At 35.0% G+C, this 16380-nt stretch overlaps 2 protein-coding genes across 5 annotated transcripts in view; both read left to right on the top strand.

Annotated features, from left to right (window-relative positions):
* LOC106137864 (homeobox protein homothorax) overlaps positions 1-16380 on the top strand; it is a 293141-nt gene that overhangs the window by 108894 nt on the left and 167867 nt on the right. The window lies entirely within an intron of this gene.
* Positions 6660-9044, top strand: LOC106133356 (uncharacterized). The gene is made up of 2 exons (XM_013333059.2): positions 6660-7105; positions 8008-9044. Exons 1-2 carry the CDS (start codon positions 6795-6797, stop codon positions 8885-8887), a joined length of 1191 nt encoding a protein of 396 aa, XP_013188513.1. The 5' UTR covers positions 6660-6794; the 3' UTR covers positions 8888-9044.

Here is a 16380-nt window from a genome sequence, read left to right as displayed (position 1 = left end):
AGCTCAATTTTGATGCTCGTCTACAATGTGAACTGAAATTTGCAGGCGAAATTAATTTGAAATTTCAAGCTAGCTGGAACTGAGATACTTATAATACTGTGTTTTTTGTTTAGCGTTGCGTTTACTTAGGTTTTTCATTCTAATGTTAGAAGTGCAAGGCTTTGGTAATACCTTGTGTGGGTACAAAGGTATAAAAAAAATAAAAAATATATAAAAAAAAAATTAAAACATAAACGGTTAACAAAATTATTATGAATTCAATTCTATGCGAGTTGACTAATTTACCTACTATTGTTTTTGGTCTATCGGCTCAATGTCTTCACAGAAGACTTTCAGCTTAGGTAGAGAAAGTTTAAGGTTAACCAAAAGTCCAGGGTGGCAACAAGTCAGAAGAAAATCGGAACAATAAATAACATATTCAAATGACGGCAACCGTCACAGAATTTGAGACCGCATCGAATCCGCGCCAATTATCTCTTGTTTTTGACCATAAAAATGACGCGTATGAGTCTATGAGACTTTATTCATGCACATAACTTACACGCTTGTTATCCACCCATCTCGCTCGCTACTTTTGTCTATGACTCGTTCCGCGTTCAATGGGAATCAGTATTAATTGCTGCCTTCTATTTATTTTTTTTGTCTATGATTTTTCTGGTCTATTTCTTGTCTGGGAAATTTGCATCTGGAACGATTTTACTTGTTGGTTATTGTTCGGTTTTGAATGGTCTTGAGAAATACGATTTTGTGTTTTTAGCCGTTTGTGCGTTGATGCGTCATTTTAGTAGCTAATAGATATAAGAAGTCCTCGGCTGAACGAGCAATGTCGCTTCGTGTGTGGGATTATTTCTTCTTTTAGCATAGTTAACGTATTTGTATTTTTAAATTTAGACTGTTTGCAATAGCGCCATCTTGTATCGGTAAATTATGAGAAATAGATTAAAAACTTGGTTCATAAAAAATGGTCTATCTCATTTCTTCACACCTTTAATTCTCTTTATAAATAATTATAATCACATGTAACTAATATTTCTAAGTTTAACATGTAGAAATGAAACACACTTAGGTACCTACTCAAACTAACGCATAGATTATGCCTTAACAATGTACTTAAATACATAATCATAGTACACAACAGATAAGTTTGTAAATACACATGTATTTCAAACACATAACTGTTTACGTAATTACACAGCCGAAGTGTCTAAAGTTCAATGGAAAGTTGGAAGCAAAACTGAATACATTACAAAGAAAAAAAAAATATATATATATATATGAATAAAATAAAATGACAAACAAACGCCATTTTGCATAACAAGATAATTTATTCATTACAAAGTCAAACCACACCCATCGCGACTTAACTTGTGTCAGTTATTGACAATGGTGAAATTAACGTAGGGTGGGGTCGAAAATATTTTGATTAAAAATTTATTCTACCAGCGCGAAAAAATATGGGGTCACTCGGACCCCCGGGTTCGTCCCGGCTGACAGATGTCAATCTGGTGCGGGTTAGGGATGCAGTTATGCCACGGCGCCGTTTCTGGTGTGAATATGGGCAAATACTGACAATGGCATCGATAAGTGATGGGGGGGATGCGTTTTTGTGTTGTCGTTTTTAGTTTTAAAATTGGTAATAGAACGATAATAATCAATGTTGCACTAATCGCTGTCAGTATTTTGGAGTACCTACCTACTCAGTTGGTTGTATGCAATATGATTCAAATAACAATTTTTTAAGCTGTAAAGTTTGTTCAATACTATGTTTCTTTAAAATTAATTGTCATTACATAGGTACATTATACATACATATTGTAACTTTTTTTTCCTTTTTTAAATGAAGATTTACAAAAAAAATATTTTTTTAAATTTAGAACTGCCTCTTTTAATTTCGCCGCAATATAAACACTAAAATCCTTGATCTCTGCACAGTTATGCCACCCTAATACATCAACTGTAGGTGCGCAACCACGATATAATTGCAACCGACAGACATACATATAAATATTAATGTCTGTCTGTCCGAGTTAGTTGACATTAGTATAATTAGCAGCAAACGGCACATCGGATATTGATGTATATTGTTGCATTGATTTGTGATTAGATATTGAGGTATTGTAAATACTATTGATATAGTTATATCTACATGTTAAATCACATCTTTATCACGTCCAGGGTAGACAGAGGCAATAATCGTGAAAAGAATTACATTCCACCTTTAGCAGATTGATACTTTTGATACAGAGAGATAAAATCTTATATCTAATATAAATATTGCTTACAAAAAAATCGAGACTTTCAGATGATAAATTAAAAAGTTTTAATTTTAGTAAAAAAAACAGCAAATACCCGGGAATATCCAGTTTTTAATATTCTACAACAATTTAGGTGTTACTTGTCATAAACATTTCAATACTAACAGATTTATTTTTCTTTTAATAAAAATTATTATTCATACGTGCTTTGAAATTTGTCAGATTAAAACTTGCATTGCTATAGTAATATACATTTTAAGCAATCATGAAAATCATTTTACAAACATCATGACGATTTCATATTAACATGTTTTTGGTCGTTTTTTCGCCCTTCAAAAAATATGATCTTTAGAGATCAGTATACCGGAGGGTGGATGGTATTTCTTGGTATTTGTCGAGATTTGCCGGCCCACGCCCGCTCTTATTAGTATCCTTGATATGTATGTTGTCCTGGTACCGTAAGCATATTTGTTGTTTTCGTTTAAATCTTCATAAATTTTAAAGCTGAACGCTGCCATTTCTTTTCAATACTGTGTTGGCTCTGTCTATCTTGTAAAGGATGGAGAAGTAACTAAATATATGTATAACAATAGACTCTGTATAACTGTATGGAATAAGGAAGTTACTTGTATGAAGCTTTTCTCACAACTTAATATTTTCTTATTTGTTTGTTTGTTTGTAAACTCTTTATTGCACATAAAAATAAATATAACAAAATCAGAACAGTCATTGAATATAAAAGAATAGGTACAATGGCGGACTTATCCCAATCGGGATTTCTTCCAGTCAACCAAAATAAAAAGGAAAATCAAAGTCAAAGAGGCAGCGCAGTTAAAAGCATTGAGGATGCGTTACAATAATCAATAAATTACAAACTAATTAATGATAAACATACATAAATATAATATAATATATACTTATTTATTCCGAAAACATTATGATTTTAAAAAGTATGTAATGCCATAACATAAGTTTGTTGAAAATTATTGATAAGAACCGTATAAATGTTAATGGAGGTGCTTAGAGTAAACTGAGTTAGAAGTTTTTATTAATAAATTATGGTTAACTTCACTATCTTAAAAAAAGAATTAAAAAAAACTACTCTTGTCTGAAAAGAAAAAAAGGGATTTGTTTGCTAAAAACAATGTTTCTTCTGACTGTACATCGGTTACGGTACCTACACGTATTTATTTGGAAAAACTCTCGGTCATTTCGCGGAAAATATATAGGCCAATAGTTTTCCTTACCTTTTGTGCGTTTACTTGTACCCACCAACGCAGACGCGCCCTTTCATTACTAACTGTTATTTATTGTGGTAAATATTTTGAGTTTGGAATTTTCATGCGTTAACCTTTTGTTGGAAAAAATATTATACTTCTTTACATATTCTGATGCCCTGGTAGTTTCGTTGTTAAATTTCTTGGTAAAACTGTTTTATTGACATAAGTTTTTTTTTCCGCAGGTAAGCCCTTTCGCGTGTAAACAAGAAAGTAACGACGGTAAGTTATTGTGTACATTCACAATTAGACTATTAAGAAATTAGTCGAACGTTAATTTTATGAACTCAAACGGTGTTCAAATGAGGATTAGGGAGGCGAAAGTGAGTACCAATATTTAACGAGAAAAAATCTTAAAGACTCGACATTACTTACTGTTCAACAATTTAGGCCCTTAATTCCTAATTCTCATCACGTCCTCCCCCTCCACCCACCACGGCCCAGCGACATTTTATTTAATCAAGACCACTTTTTAACATTCTCCTTGCGAGAACACAATATTTTCTAAACGTGGACAAGTAAAACAAAAAATGAAATAAAGTGAGGTGGTTTATTTTTTTTTTATGTTGCCAAGTTTTTACCGTTTTGAGATCTTTTTGAAGTAGGTTTATCAAGAATTTATAAACAATGTTCAAACGATCAGTTGTGGGGTTTTCTGCATTTTTCTTCTTCATTTTTTTCCGAATAAGTAGTAGGTACCTTTGTACTAGAATTACTGTATTAAATGCTCCCTGTATATCATTTTGTGTACATAAATAATAAAATAGAATAAGATTGCTTGCGCTAGAAAAAAAACTAAGAAAAACCTAATTAGCGCGTCAAATTTTTTCTAGAAATCCTTTTAGACCATATATAATGTGTAAAGCATTGGTAAAAATCAGCTGATTGATAATGAAAGATTTAATTTTTTTTTATAAGAGAATATAATTTTAATACTCTCTCTATCTTTATTTTAATGAAAATTCTCAAAGGCATTTTTAACAAAAAAAATATGTTAATTAAAATGAATTTTCCCGAACTGTCCCTGTCCAGGGCCGCATTCTAATCTTAACAGCGTCGTAAAATAATCTTTTTTCTCTTGGTCCTTCGTTCGCGGGTATAAATTTGAGATTTTGTCAGATTTATTAAGTAGGTCTTGTGTGAATTTGTCGTAAATGTCCGATAGTATTTTACAACCAGGAGATGATTATATTTTTTTTTGTAAAGAGAACAAAAAATATAAACACCTTGTCGCGACACGGCGATTTTAATTTCAATTTTTATACGTTTCTCGGTCGTTAAAAGTTGTGGTTTTAAAATCATAGGGTCAATTAGACCTATTCGAACAAGGGGTACAAAAAGACCGAAATATTTTTTTTAAATAAACTTTTATTGGGCAATAAAAATTTAATTGTTATATATATTTTATTGAACAGTTTTACGTGTGTACCGATGATGAGGAGATCGTAAAATGTAGGTAAGAGGAAACAAAAACTAGACAGGGCTTAGATAAAGCACTTTATAAGTAAAAGGGACGTATAATTTCAAAGCTCTATAAAAGTTGTATTAACAATAGAAAAACGAAGTTGAATTGATTAATGGAGAACATTCGAATACCTACATAGGGTACATAAATTTTCGTATACGTGACACAAATATTTCCGATAATTTCATACTGATAATATTTGCTTCCATTGGCAACAATATTAAAAATGCATTTGGCTTGCATTTTCTCTTATTTTTCTTTTATTTTTCTTCTCAAATGTTCCCTTAATGACTGGAGGCATTAGTTATCTTTAAATAACGTCTGAAAGGTATTCCAGGGGAGTTCCTAAAGAAAAAAAATCCTGGGATTGAAGGGTGAAAGTACTAGGGTGGCAGGAGACGAAGGCGCTGATAACAACGATTCAAATAGGTCTTCTTATCTCCCGGTTTTTCGTGACAGAAAAAGTAATTAAGTTCATTGTTTAGAAAAAAGAAATTAGATAACAAAATGGCAGCGCTTTGTTTATGCATTGAGATGAACCGTGTCTGTGATTACAAAGGTACTTATAAAAAAAATGATTTATTTTACACTACACTTATTTAAAAGTAAGAATTTGCCAGTGGAGGGTTCTGAATATTAATTTGATTGATTTTAAAATGAAGTACTTACCTACTTTATTAGTACTTATTTTTTAGTAATTTAAATAAATTAATGAGTGTTACATTATTTGTCTTTTATAACTAGCACATAATTGTCTCATTTCATAACTACGTTACGATTGTAACGTTTAAAAATTATCACAATTTGTAACTGAAAAATATTATAATTAAAACGAGCGCATAATCGACTGCGTATAATCTAAACAAAGCATTATCGTCAAAGTAATGTCATTCTATTTGGGCCCCCGTCTCGGCAGTTTCCTTCCTATTCGAGCGGGAAGCATATGCGCGAAACGACTGTGTTAGAGCAGGGCAGAATACAAAATAGGGAGCGCCACTCAGATGCAAAGAAAGTATTGTTTTAAAGACAGTTTTAATTTCCCGAAGGTGATTTATCACGCTGCGCTGTTTTGGCGGGAGTTACGAACGTTCAATACGATATTAATATTTTTTTTTTCCAAGGGGAGTCCGTCCCCGCGTCCCCCGCTATGCTTTCAAATATAGAACGCGTCTTCTGTTTTCGAAATATGAAAATATTATTTTGAATGTGGAATGCCTTTGCGGGTGAGGTAACGGTGTTACGCATGAATATTTCTTATAACGTGAACACAGTTTGGTTTGAATTTTTAAACGTATTTTGTACTCCCTATGTAGATATGTTAGCTTGATATTCTACGGAAGTTATGTGAGAGGGAATGCATTCTGTATTATTTTGTTTAACAAGTTTTTCAAACGAACACGTTGTAGTTGCACGAGTTGAACATTTCCTTTTAATCTTAATTTACCTCAACTGTTTGTACAAATTGCTTTTGTTGTTTAAGGTTTCTTAAAGTTGTAAGTTACCAGACACTTGGATAAAAGTAAAATATGTATACAAAAAATTCAACAATGCTGTCTCCTGCTCATGTTTGCAGATGATTAGTTTATCGAAGATATAAATCACTTTGAAGATACTAAATCAAAATGTTACCACTAAGGGCGCGTTTATATGACGCGGAATGTTACAGCGTGTCGGCCGCGCGACGAAAGTATGGTGACCGCGCGGCGGCCGCGCGGTCAGGCCTGGTGGCCACGCCACTGCGAACCCGAACCATTTCCAGTTGATCTTGGTCTTTCTTAAAATTCACACGTGTTCGTTATGAGCTATTTGACTAAGAAGAATAAAATTATGATTGCATATTACTTGTACCGACAAAGCAAAAAGAAAGAAAAAAAGAATTGTAGAAAATTTTGGATTCATCCTATTTTAGCACGGCGAGAAGAGTTTGGTGAATTTCATACGCTATACAACCAATTGCGAGAAGATGAAAAAGAATTCGCAGATTATTTCCGAATGGATGTTAAAACATTTGATAAACTACTCAACTTCATACATGATAAATTGAAGCACCAGAACACTAACATGCGGGACAGTATTACCCCCACAGAAAGATTAGCAGTGACATTGCGGTAAGTAAATAAATAATAACAATTACTTGGTCAAGTGGTATTTATTAATCATTATATATATAAATTTGTAAGGCAGACTATATATTTGTAAAATCTAAATCGTCGATACTTGAATTGGATGGACTGGCAAAATTGTATTGCTCTCCACCTACGGTAGATTCGGACTCTTCAGAATAAGATGATTGTTGTGTTGTCGGACGTCCAGATCCAGCAGCAGTAGTGTAACCATACTGATAGGTGCTTTCGTATGATACATTTTCGCCTTCTCGACGATACGTAGTCTCGGGTGGTGGAGTAAAGTAAGGCCTTTTCGAACCAGCATTCTGGAGCTGTTGGTTTTTAGCTTTTATATTTCTCACAATAGACATCACCTGGTACTGAAACTCAACAGTATCTTCATCATTGAATTGTTCAACAGTTGGTAAAATTCCTTTAAAGAACGACATCATACGACTGTCTTCTTCTTTTTCAACAGAGTCCATAAACTTCATGAATTTTGCATCCACATCACTCAATTCTTTATTTTTCGTATTTGGTTTACTTTTTCCTGGCTCAGAATTCTTAAAATTTGAATTAGTTTCGCGGGGGTTGTATATTTTCTTTAAAAACAACATATTATCATAGTATGGGTACTTATGAACTTTTTTGTTGCAGATCCAGATTTGTTTTCCCTCATTTTCTTTTCGCATTTCATCCACCCATCTCGCATATTTTTCCATTTCTGAATAACTTTTTTACCTGGAATTTAAAAATAATATTCACATTAAAAAATATAGTTATTTTTAATTCGCATGATTCCTCTTTATGTTTCATTATCAGGAAACATGTTAATTAATATTAATACTATTAGTATAATTAATTGCTTGAAATAAGTTCCTTAATATCATTTTATATATTTACAGGTACTTGGCAACAGGTCACACGTTTGCCGATTTAAGATACGCATTTAGAATTGGAAAAACAACATTATCGTTTATCATTAAAGAAGTGTGTAACTGTATATGGTCAGAACTAGTAAACATATATATGAAAATACCATCAGAAAATGAATGGCTGAATATTGCTGAAGACTTTGCTGTTATTGCAAATTTTCCCCACTGCCTAGGTGCTGTGGATGGGAAGCATATCAGAATAATTAAACCTACAAAATCTGGATCAATGTTCTTAAATTACAAACACTTTTTTTCTATTGTATTAATGGCAGTCGTTGACACCAATTATAATTTTATATTTGTAGATATTGGTGCATATGGCAAGGACTGCGATTCAAGTGTTTTTAAAGAAACTGTCTTTTGGAAGAGACTGCTGAACAATACACTTAACTTACCACAGCCTGCTCTGATTCCAGAGACTAATTTTCAATTACCGTACGTATTTGTCGCGGATGAAGCATTCGCGTTGCACAAAAATGTACTGAGACCATTTAGTGGTCGAGAACTCAATGAAACAATGTCAATATTTAATTATCGTCTTACTAGAGCAAGACGTTATGTGGAATGCGCTTTCGGCATAATGGCCAATAAATGGAGGATCCTCCATCGGCCTTCAAATGTATCTTTGGAGCTCACAGTCGACATTGTAAAAACCTGTTGTTTATTACAAAACTTCATACATAAAGAACAGGGCATAGGTAATTTAATTGTCGATTCAGGCTTTGAACTACAGACACTGTCACGATCAGAATATGCAGATCCTTTAATAGCAGACAATGTTCGTCAAAATTTTGCTGAATATTTTGTTTCTCCTCAGGGCAGTGTACCATGGCAAAACAAATATATATAGATACTCAAAATTATCAAATCACTCGTTTATTGCAAGAATATCACAGTTAAAAAACAATTTTAAACTTAACTCAAATAATATTTTTTTGCGATTTATGATGATGATGAATGTTCACAATTTTTTAATTACCAAATAAAAGATGGAAAACTTACCGTATGTGTTTTTTTCCCCAATTGGAAGGTCATTGAAATCTTCTTTTATAATTGAACATAGGTCATGCCAGGCTTTTAGTGTTTGACGTTTATCCTTATAGGATTCGCTTGTTTTATCCCAAAGGATATTTCTTTCTTCCACTAAAGATATCAATGTCTCAGGATTGATACTCAGTTCATCCATCTTCGAAATCACGATGTCCGCGCGTCACGATGTCTACGCAAGTCCAATGAAAGGAGAATGCGGGGACGCCGGCGCGGGGCGTACATCGAGAACATTCGAGTGATTCGAGCGAGACGGCCGCGCGGCCGCCGTGTGATCGAGGAGCGAACGCCGCGCGGTCACCGCGCAGTTAGTTACTCAAAATTAATTTCAACTTTACGTCCTAGATAATAAAACATAAATTTGCTATAACTGAACAGTTAGTACGCGGCCACCGCGCGGTCGCCGCGCGGCGGCCGCAAGAATTTTTTCGCGTCGTCTAACTGCAGCCTAACACTGCATAGTCGGCTTTCATGCAAGCTCAATAATATGATCGTGTGGGCAGATCTGTCCGTGTAACGTCATATACGATCACCATACAATCGTCACCTTACACTGTTTGCAAATCAAGGCGGGAAGCCGCCATTGTAAAGATTAGCATTTTTTTAAATCCCATTCTAAATTCAAACTGCGTTTGTTGGTGGTCCCGAAATTCGAACGTCTCTTGTTACGTGTCATGTTCCTTTTTTGTAATGTATTTGTCATTAATTAGAAGTTTATAAGTGATTGAACAAATTGTACAACGGTTTTGCAATGACATTAACCGATTAGTAAAAACGTTAACAAAATTATTATTATATTTGTAGATTTTGTAAGAATATTTTCATTTTACATCGTCTTACTTTGAATCGATAAGTAAACTAGAAAAATAACAAAAATAATAAGTTAATAAATTGGCAAGAATGTGGTAGTGGCATATCAAACAAAAATTATGAATATATTTAAACAAAAAAAAAAACTAAGTGTGAAAGTACTAATTAATATGATTTTATTAAATGTAAACTTCCTCATACAAATAAAACTAACAGTAACAGTTAATAAGAGCACAAACCTCCAGTAGACAGTCAATGAAATCACAATGTAGGTTTCTTGGAAGATAGTAAAACGGTTATTAAGACCCGACTAAAAATACATTTAATTATCTTAGGCGTGCATTAGACGGTCGGCGAAGCGCGGAATGGCAGGGAATTCCTACCAAGTTTGCTAGATAACAGCTTCGGTGTTGCTTTTAAAGTAAGCGGCTTTGGCGCCTTCAGGGGACTTAAAATCGCTTAAAATCTTGCTTGACTTGCACACGTCACTAGTGATCGGTCACGAGTGATGGGTGAGAGCTTTGAAGAGAACTTCTTCGTTATTTATACCAAAATAGATCATTATATGACCTTCTCTCCTTCTTGTTATTTTTTTTTATAAGACTACTAAGTGACATATTCTATTCTGTGATGTTTTTGAAAATTTTCAAATGGTCTTCTTCTTCTACTCTCAAAAATATGGCTATAATAGTAGCTCTTTTAAAACATTACATCTGCAATGCTCGATAATGAAAACGCTATAATTTATGTTTTATACTTATACTACTTCCCGTACCCTTATGAAAGCAAGAGTTTTCGAGAAGGCGTTTTTTTTTTTTAATTTCAAGTCTCAAATAATTTGAACTTTAGAAACTTTCTCATGTCACATGTTCATTGATCCGGAAATATTTCGTTGCAAGCGACTTTGAACAAGTTGAAAATATATAATGCAGAAATATAATAACTAGTTTTAAAGTGTTAAAAATAGTAAACCTACTAACCACTTTGTACCTGTAAAATATTGTTTCAAATTATTGATTCCTCATTTAAGTGGTGTTTGTAGAAGGCAACGCCCTGATTGCTACCTCAATAAATTGTATTTTACTTTTTAATTGTTAAAACACTGGCCGGAGAGAGTCGTGTGCAATCATTCCGCCTAGTTGACTGCGGCTTCAGTTTTTTTTAAACGCGTAATACGCGGTTTCATTCTTGTATATTTACGAGCTGAGGATAGATGAAGGTAACTAACTACCTACTTATCGATTATTTACGATCGATTCCGTTACAAGTGCGCGGTGAAAAATAACGTTTAAACGTTGAGACACCTCATTACTACGCAACACTAGTAGTTAGTACGAGAGGCGCAGCGAACGACTTAATTATTTTAATAATACACAGCAATAATGGTATGGTTTTATAAATCACTAAGTAAATTGTTTTTGACGCAATTTCAAATGTTAATAATACATAAATTATGTCAGTTCTTATTTACATTCTTGAGTGACGTGCGTGACTATTGTTTAATCTGCCAGATTAACATTTATGGATGATATTGTACAGAAGACAACCAAATGATAAATGTTCAGCAATTCTTATACTCCAGTAGCTGTAAGTAAGTAAGAACAAAATAACAAGAAAAAAAGAAAAAAAAAGTTCCCTTCCCATTTCCATCTGGCGATTGTTTACCAGGCGTACATAAAGAGGCACAGGTGGACTGGTCGTCATTTGCATACATAATCGTCGAGACAAAGGCGCGCTCGGCCTATGCCTTGCTTTGCTATGTGCGACCGCGCTTCTGCTTCCCTGGTTAGCATTATAATAAATGCTAATGGACATTAGGAATGTTTAAAAAATAATGTAGGTACAGTTCAGTTGTAAACTGCTACTGCGGTTACACTTGCATCATCAATTGTAGCCTACTCTTTTGTTCGACGTCGTCAATTACCTCAACGTCCAATAAGCGGATTAATAAAAAAACCCCGCTCCAAATAGTTTCAAAAGGTAATCGAAGCTGGAAATTACATTATTACCAACATCTCATTAACATGTAAATTAGTTACAACCCACAACAATAACGTAACCTAACCAGGAGAGCACAACAAAAAGCGTTTTAAAGGATGAAAATGAATACCACAGAAACGGGGCGATTTTAATTAGAACAGTCCCCGCCTCGGGCGCGACCGCAACAGGCCGTAAACTCAAACTACACCGCAGACTCAAGAACATTAAAAAATTAACTTGTGTTTTGTTTTAAATTTCATCTTCGACTTTAGCACCGGCTGCTTCTAATACAGCTGCCTGACCACTTCTGCTTTCCTGGTAATTAAGACGGACTGTTTCTTATTTATTGCACTCCTTTTTCTCTTTGTTGGCGGCCATTTCTTCACGTTTACACGACGATGATATTTACGCAAAAAGAAAACGCCAATGGTCCGTCCGTATATCATCCCCATGCACGGATTTAACCCCGCAACAAGACCGAAATCTCCATAGAAATCGTCTGCGGGCAAATATGACTGGTTCTGTTTTATCATACGAATGGCCGGACCTAAATAATACCACCCTTATTTCCATATATTTGGGCTTAACTACCGTGCCATGCCGCGACGTGTACCTTTCAGCGGAGCAGTCTTTCGTTCACGAAAAATATTACAAAGAATATTAGACCGACAGTTTTCAAAAGAGTTTCGTTTATACAGCTAAACGAAAGGTCTAGTCGATAGAGCGCGACCAAACACCCCCGAAGGGACCGAGAGGTTAAAACCGAAAAACCACAAGACAATCCCAAAATTCATTACACGCACTTGGAGAGCATCCTTGGAATTCACAATATTGAAATCCTTTAGCTCCTCCTCCGCGCCCCTGCCGCCCTGGTACCCGCCGCTTCAAGATATTGCAAAACCCCCGATGTAAATGTCGCTATTATTACAAACTAACACGAATAAGTAAATCGCTCACTTTACATAACGATCACCCTCGTTCCGTAGACGTACCCTTCGTTCTAATACTTTCGTGACGTCACGGAGGAAGCATTTCAATAACACATCAAACCCGTAAATAATGAAAACATATCATAAAACAATTTAGCCGGTAATCCTGGCTATAATTTATGGTCGGTAATATCGAGGAGAATCAGTGTTAAATCATAAAAAGAGCACTTAACGGATGTATTAGCTCGGGCAACCGTTTAATAACTATTATTAAATCTCTTGACGAAATTCCCCAATCATAAAAGTGGAGTGAGCATCTTGAGCAGCTTCCGTAGCGACCTTTTACTTAAACTTGATACTCGTTAACAGTTTGCTTAACTACCCAACACTATTTGTAATCTTGGCCTTTTATAACTTTTTAAAATTAATTACTAGGAACTTTAGCGTTGTAGATTCAATGGTTACAGATTATAAAAGATCTTATTTATATCCAATACTTGTTATCGGTATTTTGCTTCTGTATTCATGGCCTAGTAAAGTGTGCAGATGATTTTGACGGCGCGTGATACACTCTTGGAAGATAAAAATGTATCATTGCTTACATTTTACGGGCGCGCCAATCGTAAAGAGTGCATCACTTGGACTCGCCCGCCACCAGGCGAACATGTGTCGTAAAGAGACCTCTTCGGCTAACAATTTCCTGATGGTCTGTAAATAGTAAGTTTATTGTCTTTTTATGAGGTACTCGGACCGTAAAAAGGAAATAAAAGAGCACCGCCGATGGTGATAATAAAAAAAATAATTTTCGACTCATCTTCGTGATTATCTCGCTCGCTTTTATGAGTTCGGAAGGAGGGCGAGCGAGACGGGGATGTTTTACAGCGTGTCGTACCGATGTGACCCTTTCGACTCGATGGGGGTAAAGGTCGTAAAATGGGAGCATAAGGATAATGTTTTGGGTTTCCTATACTGCGCTTCATTCATGATTTCCTTTTAGTACAGTCGGTAGACATGTAAATCCGATTGCTTTCACAACGACGATACTCGTATCGGGGATCATTTTCCTCGTTATTTGGTGTGTTACATCCCTAATAGAATATAAACTTTTATCTTAAAAAAACTGGCATGTTACAAAAAAAAACAGATCAAAAAATGAACATGCAAATAAGATGATTCGAAAATATTCAAATAGGCGATGTGATAACGGTTTAATTGCGCGCAGTACTAGTGATGGGACAGGGCGAACCGAGCGGTTTGGCCGGGCCATTCAGGCCTGCGTAGAAGTTCCGACACTCCATTTGTTCGGCTCCGCTGAGCCTAACGCCCGGCCACGGGACGCATCCTAATTCTTAAAGGGCCATCACCAGACCTTTATGCGTTAATAAAGTTGCGATATAAAAAGAATGGAAGCGTCCGAGGGTGAAAGACGAAAAGGGTAGGACTTAAGTGCGCGTTTAAGACGATGTTGAGGGCGTGCGAATTTGTCAGACCATAGACTGTGACGATTCTATTGCGATGATTAAATAAAGACAAAGGTCCTACGAAGCGTCCGATTTTATCTTATTTGGAACAACTTTTGCATTAAGATATTGTTTGTTTCGCACAATTTACGATAAGGTTTTCTGTCTCTTGAGATGGGCCTTATTTTACCAAGTTTATTCTTTACAACGCTATACATAGACAGCAATGGTGTTATAAATTTGTCCGTATCTGTTTATCTTAATTGAATGGAATCTCGAATTTCTTTTATATTTTGGTAGTAATGAACCTCTTTGAGATTAATACAAAGTAAAGCTAAGTTGTTCTACTGACAGGCTTTGCAATGTTTTGTCTACTTTATGTAGAAGGCAAATACACTATCCGAATAACTAAGTTATCTTCAGAGATAAATTTTTGAGTTTATTCATTGCAAATAGAAATTCTTGCTATTTTATTACATTTGCAAAGTCAAAATCTATCTTTTACTAATAACAATAACTTAAAATATTTTACTACTTTTAAATTTTTTATGTTCTTTCTAAACAACACGGCCTTAATTAAATAGGCATTTTAAGAATTAAACCATAACGAAGTAAGTTAACCAATCAGATGCCACCAGATAGTCTTAACATCTTATGGCCTAGACAGGGCCCCATAAGTAAAAAAGGCGTGATTATAATTATAATTACTTGCTCCTAAAACATTAAAATTCAATCTGTTCGAATGAAATCTCTCGATTATTCGCCTCAAAAGCATCGATTACAAAGATAACCTCAATCCTAGCTGTAACCCTAAGGAAGCTCGTAAAAGGGCCGTGAGTGTTTTACGGCCCGCTCGGGCTTTATTTAACGCTCATACAGATTTTATGCAGCGTAGGGATGCTGTCCTATGTTGATATCTGATATCACAATAGCTTCTATAGGGTCATAAGGTGTGCCGTGTGGTTCCTGGTGCTGAATTGGACCACTCCATCTCTTTCCCTTGGATGTTGTAAAGGAGAGTAAGGGAATATAAACACGTGTCTAGTGCAAACTTCCATGCTGGTTTAGTAGTAAGGAAACAATCCAGTGTGTCACAGCTGCTTCTCTTCCTTGGAAGATTGCAAAGGCCAGTCAAGGGATGACTAATAATTTTGGGATTCCTCTTTTAGGCAATGTACTAGAAACTTGTCACTATTTGAATAGCAAAAATTACATCTACCCACTTGTAATTTTTCACAATCCCTGCATACTTCCTTTGCATCATTCATTCTACATTCATCTATATTCACATGGAAAATGGTCAAATCACACTTTTATAAACCAATTTGTTAATCTACAAATTCCTTAAAAAAAAAATTAACAAAAAATAATCATCTGAAAAATAGCAAACACATTTCTAAACAACGCCGTTACGCATTGTAATCGGTGTTAAATCGAATAATCGAGCACTCGAGCAAACCATGTTAAGTTATTTAGAATCGAGCCCCCGGCACTACCCGGTAATCGAATCGGCGACCGCCACTTGGCGACACTTGAGCCAAGTGTTACTTTGTTAGCCGATTTTTGCGAGGGACTGTACCTCTAAATAATGAATGTACAGAAGATTAAACGTTTAGAAAAAAAAACTGGTAATGTGAAAAAGAAAAATGGACTTCAAGTTATGAAGAAATGCCAATTTATTTCTTGGATTTATTGGTTTACAAAACATTTCGAAATAAACATGGAGACGACGAACCCACGAGCCTTTTATTTTCTATCTTCTTAAACCTATAAATCTTCAATTCAATTCTTCATGTTAATTAGTTCTGGGAACAACCAAAAATGAAAGAAACAGTAACAAAAGAATCATACTGCTGCTCATATTGTCTCGCACATACAAATACATCCCTTGCGGGCTCCGTCTACCCGGTAAGGGAAAAAAGATGTGATTATATGTATGTATACTTCGGGGCTAAATCAATCTGTGTTATTTGTCCCGTATATATATTTTTATTTATGTATATTCATCGGAAACTCGAAAAACGTTGCAATTCTATGATGCCGTCATTCTGCATCAGTACGCCTCAAGGGCACTACACGATTATGCAGATACCCTCTGAAGGCGAACTGTTTTATGT

Source organism: Amyelois transitella, chromosome 18, assembly GCF_032362555.1.
Source record: "Amyelois transitella isolate CPQ chromosome 18, ilAmyTran1.1, whole genome shotgun sequence".
NCBI lineage: Eukaryota > Metazoa > Arthropoda > Insecta > Lepidoptera > Pyralidae > Amyelois > Amyelois transitella.
This window is presented reverse-complemented; position numbering and strand designations above follow the sequence as displayed.

Bases quoted from the DNA above. Each gene is read 5' to 3' on its own strand.
- LOC106133356 (XM_013333059.2), top strand. From the start codon at position 6,795: ATGAGCTATTTGACTAAGAAGAATAAAATTATGATTGCATATTACTTG. The intron at 7,106-8,007 runs GTAAGTAAATAA...ATATATTTACAG, and splicing joins AGATTAGCAGTGACATTGCG to GTACTTGGCAACAGGTCACA.